This window comes from Ziziphus jujuba, chromosome 12, assembly GCF_031755915.1.
Source record: "Ziziphus jujuba cultivar Dongzao chromosome 12, ASM3175591v1".
Classification (NCBI taxonomy): domain Eukaryota; kingdom Viridiplantae; phylum Streptophyta; class Magnoliopsida; order Rosales; family Rhamnaceae; genus Ziziphus; species Ziziphus jujuba.
In genome coordinates this window covers 23,667,467-23,679,036 of record NC_083390.1, presented here as the reverse complement: position 1 = coordinate 23,679,036, position 11,570 = coordinate 23,667,467, and the positions used below count along the sequence as shown (strand labels likewise).

The 11,570-nt window shown below is 35.4% G+C and overlaps 2 protein-coding genes across 5 annotated transcripts; both read left to right on the top strand.

Annotated features, from left to right (window-relative positions):
- The first annotated feature begins 664 nt into the window (after window positions 1-664).
- LOC107429580 (inactive leucine-rich repeat receptor-like serine/threonine-protein kinase At1g60630) lies at window positions 665-7,459 on the top strand. Of its 3 annotated transcripts, none has more exons than XM_048463202.2 (4): window positions 665-1,305; window positions 1,422-1,476; window positions 1,714-3,876; window positions 6,504-7,459. In XM_048463202.2, the coding sequence occupies exons 3-4, from the start codon at window positions 2,517-2,519 to the stop codon at window positions 7,160-7,162; spliced, it is 2,019 nt and encodes a 672-aa protein (XP_048319159.2). In that variant the 5' UTR covers window positions 665-1,305; window positions 1,422-1,476; window positions 1,714-2,516; the 3' UTR covers window positions 7,163-7,459. The 3 variants fall into 3 exon arrangements, with proteins under 3 accessions (XP_048319159.2, XP_048319160.2, XP_048319158.2); XM_048463203.2 differs by having other exon boundaries at window positions 1,405-1,476; XM_048463201.2 differs by lacking the exon at window positions 665-1,305 and having other exon boundaries at window positions 1,338-1,476.
- Window positions 7,460-7,760: 301 nt separating this feature from the next.
- LOC112493237 (uncharacterized) lies at window positions 7,761-11,204 on the top strand. Of its 2 annotated transcripts, XM_025078628.3 has the most exons (4): window positions 7,761-7,952; window positions 8,272-8,484; window positions 8,677-8,762; window positions 8,945-11,204. In XM_025078628.3, exons 2-4 carry the CDS (start codon window positions 8,313-8,315, stop codon window positions 11,051-11,053), a joined length of 2,367 nt encoding a protein of 788 aa, XP_024934396.3. In that variant the 5' UTR covers window positions 7,761-7,952; window positions 8,272-8,312; the 3' UTR covers window positions 11,054-11,204. The 2 variants fall into 2 exon arrangements, with proteins under 2 accessions (XP_024934396.3, XP_060669636.1); XM_060813653.1 differs by lacking the exon at window positions 7,761-7,952 and having other exon boundaries at window positions 8,196-8,484.
- The last annotated feature ends 366 nt before the right edge of the window (window positions 11,205-11,570 follow it).

The following is an 11,570-nucleotide window of genomic DNA, read 5'->3' as shown; positions in this document are numbered from 1 at the left end:
TGTGATATTATGGCAGTCCATAAAACAGTAGCATGAACCTTCCTCACTGCCTCAGTTTGTATAACCAAATTTGGCATGCACATGTCAATCAATCAGAGCACACTAGGTTTACATATTAGAATTAGACCATTTTAATATATTATTGCCCAGTAAATAAATGATTGCATTGCAACCCACATGCTTTAACTATCATCTTTATTATAAAATATCCAACATAACACATATATAATTGAAGCAACAGTAGTCCAATACCCCCAATCATAGTTCAAACCAAACCTATTAATTCCGACTGCTTAAATCTCACCAAACTGAACAAACAATAATCAAAAAGCAAAAAGGATTTGCAAAAGTTTTTGGTTAATTAACAACTAAAACAAATTGCTTGAGACAATTCAACCACATAAAAAAATATATATATATTTAAATTAAAATTAGTTCTCCACTCAATTTCTCATCATCCCCTCACAAAAATTAAACCAGAAACTTCGTTAACCAGTCATTCAAAAAAAAGAGCTTTCCAGTACAAATATCTGAAAAGGACTTCTCACTTTCCATTTTGCATTTTCAAAATTTTCCATTTTCACTTTTCAATTATATATATTGCAAGGACCAAAAAAGGAAATAAAAAGAAAAAAAAGAAAAAACAAAAACATTGCCAAAATACCGGTGGCTAGATTTTCGGCGGTGTAAACGGGGCTGATCGTGAGAGACAAAGAAAAAAAGAAGGAAGTTTCGCCGGCGGGGCAAAAACGTTGATCCTTTGGCCATTACAGCTGGCGATGGTTGGCAGTTGTTGTTGTTGATGTTGGTGGTGGTAGCGATGTAATTGTACAACACACTTTAACGTGAGCTCAACTACAAAAAATTTACCACTTTTTGCCACGTGTTCTCCTCCATGACACGCCGCGTGTCAGGTTGTTCAACTCTTGGTTGGACTTCAACTTGGACTTGGGGAGTCTCTTGGACCCCCGCCCCACACACAAACACTGTAACACCCTTCCTTCTGTTTCCCTTCTCTTGCCTTGCTTTGCTTGCTCTCACTGCTTTTAGTTTTATTGATGATCAGACAGATAAAGACCCCCACCCCCCATTTACTACCCCTCCAATCCAGCTTTTTTTTTGCCTTCAATTCCTTCACCCATTTCTTGAGAAATTACTCAAAGCCATCTCTCTCTCTCTCTCTCTCTCTCTCTCTCTCTTGCATTATTAATTTCCACACTCCATATTACATACATATATATTATAATAATAATAATAAATAGTACTTGCACTGTGTGATCTTTGAATAATATAGAGCTGGATTCGGTATGACCATCTAAAACATATTCTCATTTATTTATTTGGATTTTTTTTTTTAATTATTGAATGTTGGATTAAATTAAAATATTCTAATACTGTTTTTAGAGGACTTCTTTTTTCAGGTTTCAGCTTCTCTGGGGTAAAGGGACAGACCCAAAATGCAAGGCAAAATAAAAGGTATATATATATATATATATTTTTTTTTTTCTGAACTTAGGTTTTGGTTTTGCAGCGTCCATTGTCAAGTCAAGTTGTCCTAAGCTTTGTTAATTTCAGCTCTCTCTTGTGAAAAAGGTTTTGAGCAACCCAATAAAACAATAAAGAAAATAATTAAAAGGGTATATTTATTTATTTTAGCGATGAATTTATTTATTATATGTTTGATTTTGGAGTATATAATAATAATGTGTGCAGGTGGAGAAATATATATAGTAATCATGGAGAGGAGGAAAGAAAGGTTAAATTTTTTCTTTTATTTTTATGGTCTCTCTCTGCAAGTTCTGAGATGAATTCACGTGAAGTATACGCTGTAATGTCCGTGAGTTTTGCGAGCAAAGAGTCCGAGAAACGATGTCTCTGAAACCTCAACCACACCACCACCATATTGGGTGCCTCCATTTCATGGATTCTCAAAAGCTTAATCGCCATTGGAGCTTTTCTTATTCCTATTTTCAGAGTTCTGGAATTGGGTCTCTCTCTCTCTCTCTCTTTTCTCTCCCTTTCACTCCCAAAGTTCTTGAAAATGAGCTAGCTAGTCAAAAGAGAATGTTTTAAAGATCTGGAAATGGCGGATTTTTTATGGATGGAGATGTTTCTGCATTTTGGGTATTTTAGGCTTGGTTTTTTCTAGCATAGTTATAGATCTTCAAGATCTGGGTTTGTGAAAAAAGAGTGTAATATCCAGGTAGTAAAATAAAGCTACCGCCAAAACAGCAAAACCCAGAGATAGAAAAATAAAAGCAGAGATAAAGAGCCAAAAAAAAAAAAAGTGATCTTTTTTTTTGGCTCTTCTAGTTTGTTTACCAAAGATTCTCCTATTCTTCAAAGATTCCTAAACTCTCATTGAAATTTTTTTTTTTTTTTTTTTTTTCACTTTCCTGATCTCATGTCACTGTTTATGGTAATCACACCAAACAGATCAAACCTTTCATCATCTGAAAACAAAACTACTTCAATCCCCTAAATCTATTGAAAGATTCTTTGTATTTATTTCTCTGATGGAACAGCTTGTTGGGGTTGTACATTCAAGGTACTACTATTCTCACTTTTTCTGGGTGCTAATGGTTTTCTCTGTAGTTTCTTCTTCTTTTCCTATGGTCCAATCGGGGGATTTAGAAGCTCTTCTGAGCTTGAAATCCACAATCGATCCATTAAACTCTCTTCCATGGAATGGAAACGAGGTTTGTCAATGGAAAGGAGTGAAAGAATGCATGAATGGGAGGGTCTCAAAGCTTGTGTTGGAGTATTTGAACTTGACTGGCATTTTGCAAGGGAAAATCTTGAACCAGTTGGATCAACTCCGAGTGCTCAGCTTCAAAGGAAACTCCATTTCCGGCCAAGTCCCTGATCTTTCCGGCTTAATTAACCTGAAATCTCTCTTCCTCAACGATAACAATTTCTCCGGTGAGTTTCCCACTTCTCTAACAGAACTTCACCGCTTGAAAGTCATCGTACTCGCCGGAAACCGTATTTCAGGCCATATTCCGGTGTCTCTGCTCAAGCTTCGCCGTTTATACGTACTCTACTTGCAAGACAACTTGCTAACCGGAAAAATCCCACCTTTGAACCAGACCAGTCTCCGATTCTTCAATGTTTCTAATAACAAACTCTCCGGCGAGATTCCGGTGACCTCATCTCTGGTTCGGTTCAATACTTCATCATTCGCCGGAAATGGAGGACTCTGCGGCGAACAGGTTCACGTTCCGTGCAAAAGCGGTATTGGGTTTCCATTTCCTCCATCAATGAGTCCCTTAGAACCTCCACTGTCGAGCTCCAAAAGCTCCTCAAACCGTTCAAAATTGATCAAGATCATCGCTGGAAGCGTAGGTGGGTTTGTTCTCATTCTCATCTGCTTACTCCTGCTGTGTCTATTTTGCCGGAAGAGTGGCCGGAGAGAGGTATCCGGCGAGGAGAAGAACAAAGGGATTGCCGGAACAGAGGAAACAGAGAGAGGAGGAGAAGAAGGAGGAGGTGGCAGAACAGGTAATAATGGTGGAAAACAAGGCGGGTTTTCCTGGGAAGGAGAGGGATTAGGGAGTTTGGTGTTCTGCGGAGCAGGGGATCAGCAAATGAGTTATAGCTTAGAAGATTTGCTCAAGGCTTCGGCGGAGACATTAGGGAGGGGTATTATGGGAAGTACATATAAAGCTGTGATGGAGTCCGGATTTATTGTAACGGTGAAGAGGCTTAAGGACGCTAGATATCCACCGTTGGATGAATTCAGGAGACAGATGGACGTTCTTGGTAAGCTCAGGCACCCTAATCTGGTCCCACTCAGGGCTTATTTCCAGGCTAAAGAGGAACGTCTTCTTGTATATGATTACTTCCCCAATGGCAGCCTTTTCTCTCTTATTCATGGTATGTTGGTCATTACCAAACTCATCCCTATTGAATTTCTTATTTATTTATTTCTGTTTTTATGAGATTGAGATTAGAGCCTTTGAATTTAAATGAGTATTTATTTGAAAGAACAATGATTTTGCTAATTTATAGAGCACTTTTAAATGAATTTTTAACATTGTTTTTTAATTGGGTCAAGGAATGTATTATAAGGTCAGCTATTTCTGCAGCAGTTTTTCCGGACCATCTATGAAAATTGTCATGCCCCAGTTGCTTTATAACATTTTAATGTGAGCTTTTGAAGGGGACAAATAATTGGTCTAAAAATTTAAGACTTATGGTCCCCATATTCTGCCCCAAAATAATAATAATGCAAAAAAATAAAAATAAAAATAAAAATGCACACTTAGCTTTTGTAGATGTCTCAAAAGACATGACAAATTGACAAGTGATGATCATGAGTGGCTTGTAAGTTTATATGTTGCACATTTTGCTCAATCTGAAATTTACAAGCATCTTTGAGGTCCTTTTTTTTTTCATTATTTTGTGGGTCATCTTTGCTTGCTCTTGCATTTTTCTTTGCTGGCTTTTTTCTCTAGTGAAGTTGTGAGAATTTTCCTCTCATTGGTGTTTAGGTATCCTTGTGGGGCAGTCCTATAATGTTTTCACCTCTTTGAAGCTTTTAGTACCTTAGGTTAGGCTTCAATAAGAGAGACTGACTCATCAGCGACGGTATAGATAGCAATCACCATACGTGAGCATTTAAAAAATAAAAACCATCCTTTAAATATTATATATTTAATAAAGAGATTATCTACCTGCTCCAATATGCCCATATGAGAAAAAGTCCAAAAAATTGTGTCAATGTAGACTGACACAATGAGACATTTTGTAGGTCAAGATCAGTAGTGGAAAAAAAAAAAAAAAAATGAAGAGCAGGGCTAGTGAGATAGTAAGTACTGTTTGTTTTTACTTACCCAAGTAAAAAGAAAAAAAGTACTATTTGTTTTTGTTGTAGAACTCTTTTTTAAAATGTGAAAATAAAAACTGGGAAATTGTAGGGTCAAATTATACATTCCAGGTACGACTTTGTTCAAACATATTGTGACCCTTTGATTGTTATATGTACTCGCATCAGTTTAAAAATTCTCATCCACTGGATCCTTTCTCTCTGTTTTGTGGGTCTTCCTTGATGAACCATCCCAGTGGTCCTGCTTTTTATTTAAAGGTTTTTTTTTTTTTTTTAATTTATATATATATATATATATTTTTAAAGAAAAGTGGCCCTAAAAATTTATGACTGCCCTGTTTGTGCAGCGCGTGTAGTGTTGTGTCCAAGAAGAAGCATTTTAGTGCCTATGGCCCTTGGAGCAGATGGGCCTATAAAAACATTATTAAGTGGAATTATATTTGAATGGTATAAATGGTTTTTTAGTTAAAAAAAAAAAAAAATTGATTTGTTTGATCATTAATCTCAGGGTCCATATATAAGGAGATGTGCCTTTGTCATATCATACATCATAATCATACTTTATCTTCTTAAATAGCACTTTTCACCCTCTCAGATGTGGTACATAAGGACAAAGACATACGTTGCTTTCAAAGTTGTTAATAATTGAATAAAAAAATTGTTCACTTTAATAATAATAATAATAAAACTAAATCTTTGAAATGTAACTTGCTTTCTAATTGACAACTCATCTCTTTTTAAGTTAAGCCCTTCTTTGTGCTGTCTCACTCACCCATTTGATGCATCTTTGTGTTGCAGCATTGACCTTTTTGAGTCTTTTAATACTATTTGGACTTTTTGGGCTTTTTAGTTTTGGTTGTACTTTCTATATTTGTATACTATGATAGTCATTGCTTAAATATTCTCTTTTTCTCCCTTGACATGTTTGGTTTGCTTTCTTTCTAATTACATTTTTCTTCCCCTTTCATCATTATGTTATCTAAAGCTTTCAAACTTTTTTAGTTCGATTTGCTGGCATCCAAATTTAGTTGTTGTTTTCTTGTTGGAAATTTGAAATTTTGAATTAACTTACCAAATTGCTCCTATTCTTTTTCCCCAAAATTTTCCCCTTTTGTTGATATATGTGGTATTCGTTTTCCAAAACTTTGAAGCTGAAATCTAATTGGCTAATCATTCTAGTTCAAAAATATTTATAACTTTGTAAATACCTTTACATTGAGTTATTATTGAATGACTTTTAATTTTTAGTTAACTTTTATCTTTGGAATTTTAAGTTCAGCTTGTGAACAAAAACTGTTTCAATGATACTGCCCCCTTTACTTTCCACCTTTTGGCTATAAGAGGTTCTTATCATAATAAATGTTAGATTGTTGGATCTAATGAAAAAAGAATTGAGAATTTGACAAAAGTTACATGAATATAATGTTTTAGAGGCTGATATGTTTTATGCACTTGGGGGTTATGATCTAGACATCGTTTCATTGGTGACATCTAGAAAAATTGCAATTAAAAAACTTTGCCAATGATCAATGATGCACCAGATGAAATTATAAATAAGACTTGATTTGTTTAACTTCATGTGCCGTGTGTGTGTTGTCTATATGGTTTTGAAGCCAAATTGGGATAATTAACTTAACTCAGCTTCCATGCATTGACAATCTGATTATTTGTACAGGTTCAAGAACTACAGGAGGTGGAAAGCCTCTTCACTGGACATCATGCCTTAAAATAGCTGAGGACTTAGGGAGTGGTTTGCTCTACATCCACCAGAACCCTGGCTTAACTCATGGAAACTTGAAATCCTCGAACGTCTTATTAGGTTCCGATTTTGAGTCCTGCTTAACAGATTATGGTCTCACTTCGTTCCGAGATCCTGATTCACTAGAAGAACCTAGTGCAACATCTCTATTCTATAGAGCCCCCGAATGTCGTGACATAAGAAGACCATCCACTCAACCAGCCGATGTATACAGCTTTGGTGTCCTCATATTGGAGCTCCTAACAGGGAAAACTCCATTCCAAGACCTTGTTCAAGAACATGGTTCGGATATTCCTAGGTGGGTTCGATCAGTTCGTGAAGAGGAGACAGAGTCCGGGGATGAACCTGCCTCGGGCAATGAGGCATCAGAGGAGAAACTCCAAGCACTTTTGAACATAGCAATGCTCTGTGTCTCACTTGTACCAGAAAATAGGCCTACGATGAGAGAGGTCTTGAAAATGATAAGAGATACAAGATCAGAAGCTCAAGTTTCATCCAACAGTAGTGATCACTCTCCAGGAAGATGGTCAGATACCGTCCAAAGCTTGCCTAGAGAAGAACATTTAAGCATTTGAGTGCTGAAAAAATTTATGCTTTACATTTTTTTTTTTTTTTTCCAAATTTGAGTCTGATTCTTCTTCTGTTAGGCAATTATAGCCATTGTAGAGTCTGAGTAGTGTAAAGGGTTTTTGAGATTTGTATTCTTATTCTTCTTGTTACTTGTTAGCCTGCTGATGATGATCAGGTTTCGGACATCTAGTTTGCAGCCTATTAGATTCAACAAAAATCTGATATGAGCTCAGATTTTCTTTGATACACTACATTGAATTGTTCCCCATCATTAAAAAATATTGGAACTTTTTGTTTTTGTATCTAGATATGTACTAATTTATGCTATTTTTTTTCTTTTATTTATTATTAAACTTCATCAAAAATAAATAAATAAATAAAAGAAAAAGTAAAACTGCAATAGGAGAAATAAAAACGACATGGATACATAAAGTTTGGACCGAATTCCATGGATAGGCATCACGTGGATGGTCCATAGCAATCTCTCTCTCTCTCTCTCTCTCTCTCTCTCTCTCTCTCTCTCTCTCTCTTCCACAGCATTATAATTTTATAAATTTTGGTTATGGAAAATTCCCCTGAAACCTCGTTCAACCAAAGAGAAGATTGAGTGAATTCTCTTCAACGTTGTTAATCTTTGTAACAATGTATTGCTGTGAAGGAAAATGTGGCTGTATCTGCAAGTTAATCAGCGGCTGTGGAAGAAAACGACTTGTTATGCTTTTTTGCTACCTTTCTTGAAAGCCAAACAGAAAACAAGCCCAAGGACTGTTTTAGTTTTTCATTTTCCATACAAAGGTATGAACATATAAAGGGGGGAACAAAAAAAAAATATATATATATATATATATCCTACCCTTTTGGCTAAAAGAGAAATGCTATCAATTAAAACAGTTTTGGGATATTTTTTTAGTTGTCATTGGTATGTTCATTAAAAATATCCTCATTTGGTTTATAAATGGAAAATGGGTTTTAATTGCCATTTTAGGAAATTAAGATCAAGGAAAAGAAATACTGTTTTGATTTGTGTTTGTGAATTGGGGGTTATAAAATCCTTTGATTAACATGGTTGTTGTTCCTTTTTCTTTTTTTCTTTTTTTATGTTAATGAAAACCAGTATGATGTATTATAGAAGGTGAACATATTGGCAAAGAAAGTATGGGAAAGAATTTTCTTCAGAAACATTCGAAGATATCTTCGGAGAATAAAGGGCATGCTGGATGTGCATGGAGCATGTTTCATATCATGAAGTATAATCAATGGCGTCATGTCATGAAAAGACTGACTTACAAGAAGACTGGTGGTGATAATAGACATTTGGAGGTTGTTGGTAAGCAATTTTGAACAATCTCTTTTGTGGTTGTAAAAAATTTTCCTATGTTTTATTACAGAAATTCCTCTAACCAAACAGAAAATATCATCTGCCAGATTTGTCATATTAGAAGGTTATCATTGAAAACATTTATTGATTCTGTAATTACCTTTGGGTTCATATGCATAACTGAATATTGGTCATCAACAGGAAATCCAGGAAATGATACAATTACAAATGCTTCAAGTGCTAATAAATTGGATGAACAAGTTGATGCTAAGATGGACAATTCCATTGTAAGCTCATATTATAAATTATGATGCCACAAATTTTTCTGTTATTATTTGGTTTTTGTCAGTCTTTTCTGATTTAGGATTTCATCTGTAGATTTAATACTAAATGTGGCAACCAAATTTGATTAATTTTCCAGATTTGTGTCAATGAACAAAATAATGATATCTGATTTCAAATTGGTCAGGCTGATCAAGAAAAAAAGGAGGAATCCTCTCAAACAAATGATAGTTCTATGGATGCACGAATAGCAGCACTTGTTGCTGAAGAGGTGTCGAAAATCATGAAAGGCCAACAGAATCACCGGACTTCATCAGCTTATCCGGTACGATCTTTGAAACGAAGCTTTTCTATTCATCATCGATTGGAGCCTAAAGTTTTGGAACCTCTCGATAAAATAATTAATGATTCAAGTCCCAAAATTATTCATCAAGATCCTTTCAGTAATCTTGATTCACCACCGAAGAATTCTAGTGAAGAACCAGTAAAGGACATCAGTAGTTATGGAGATGAGAGTGGAAACATAGTTGCTAGTGATCAAGTTGATAAGCATGAGAAAAAATCACTTGAGAATCAGGCAGTTCTTGAGGAAAACTTAGACCACACTATACAAGATGTGTTAAAACAGCCTAATCTAGATCCTTCTCTATTCAAATCAAAAGAATTATTGGATGCTTTGGATATGATTAGTGCAAATAAGGAGTTGTTACTAAAGATTTTACATGAGCCAGACTCTCCCTTGGCTCAGTACTTCCACAAACAACATGCATTAAACACAAAACTGGGGTTAACCAAATCTGACTCATTCCCTCTAAATGGCACATTGGGAAGAAAAGGTTTGGAGCCAAACAAACTCGAACCCAACCACGAAGGAAGTGGATCGGAAAATCATAGTCAAGAGCAAAACTTTGCTAACAGTTCTTCCCCAATTCATCCTCAACTTCTAAAGGGTGAGAATCCAGCAGCAATTAAGAGATTCAAGGATCTTAAGCAGAAGATAAAGCATGTGATTGAAGATAGCAAAAAAGAGAGGCGTCGAATTTCGATGGATGCTATTCTACATAAAGTTCCTCATGGCCAAAAGTTGTCTGATCAGGAATTAGAAGAGATTGATAACCAATTGGAGGATACTGTAAACAACAGAGGAGACAAAAGCAATGCTAGAAGTGGTTATGAAAGAGCTTGTTCGGCTCCTTCCTTCAAACACAAGCAAGCACGCCACATGAGAAGAACATCATCTCTCAATGAATCAATGGATAGGTATTGCCAATTGTATGAGAACAGTTTCAACCAAGAAGCCAAACAACAGAGTTCACAGTCTTCAGACAACTTGAAAGTGAGAACCATAGAAGCAGGGTCACCTGTTAACACTGTCCCAAAAAACCTTGGAAGGATTCTTTCCATGCCTGATCTAAAAGCTTATATCTGTTACAGTCAAGAATCTTCTTGTGCCTTTTCTTCAGCAACACCAAGTAGGAGTGATTTCGATCCCAATGTTAGTGCACGAACTAGTTTCAACGAACGAAGTAGTCTCGATGATTTGTATAGTCTTATTCGAGAAAACTCAGAGGAAGTTGATGAAATAAGTTCAATTGCAAGTGAACTAGCAAATTTTCTTGATCGACAAGATAATCTTTCAAAGCAAGGACAAGAGCCTACAAGCATGGTTAATAATCCTCAAGCGTTCGAAAGTGAACATGGAATTGAAAATGAAGAACCACCAAAAAGTGACTTAATCTATGACATGACAGATCTTAAATTGGATGAAAATAACAAAGTTGAATTCAGTTATGTAAGAGATGTACTAGAATTATCAGGTTTCAGTGGAAGTGGATTTTTAGGCTCTTGGCATTCTGAAGATCAACCAGTTGATCCCTTGGTCTATGAAGCAGTGGAAGGCTGTTTGTTTCTTGATCCTGATTGTTCAGGAAATGAAGGTGGGAAATGCGATCATCTACTTATGTTTGATTTGATTAATGAGGTTTTGATGGAGATTTATGGAAGATCATACAGCTACTATCCTATGCCTTTAACTTCCCTTTCACATATTAGACCAATGCCAGTAGGACACCATGTTCTTGAACAAGTTTGGGGGCTTATAAGCTTCTATTTGAGGCTGAGACCAGAACTTGATCAATCATTGGATTATGTTGTGAATGTTGATTTAGCTAAAGATGATGGTTGGATGAATCTTCAATTTGATACTGAATGTGTAGCTCTTGAAGTTGAAGATATGGTTTTTGATGATCTTTTAGATGAGTTGGTTTACGAAGATCTTTTAGAAGAAGAAATGTAGAGCATTTAGCAAATTGGATTTGGTTTTCTTACAAGCTTTCTTTCATTTTGGCCCAACTTTGTGCATAGAAATTTTTTGCTTTCTGATATATTGTGGAATTAAGATTACTTTATTCAAATTCTTGAAAGATATAAGAGGAGATATAGAATGTATATTTACTTGTACAGATACTCAATGATCAGAATTTTGTAATTGATTTATATGTCAATTTACTCTCAATTCTCAAAATAGGTTATTTTATATTTTACAAAAATTTTGCTGTCATTCACATTTTTGGATATGCATACATTTATTGCACACTATCACTTTCCCATCTACAGAATCGGGTGGAGATTTGGTGGGGCATGGCATTGGCAATAATTCTTATATGAAATTTGTTTCTTTTTTTACTTTTTTATTGTGTTCTTGCTTTTGTAGAATATCTTTTAGTATTAAAATAAGAAATGAGAAATGGAAGCAAAAAAAAGGATATAAATAAAAAATCTGGAAGCGGCTATCCCCATATGGTAAGATACCA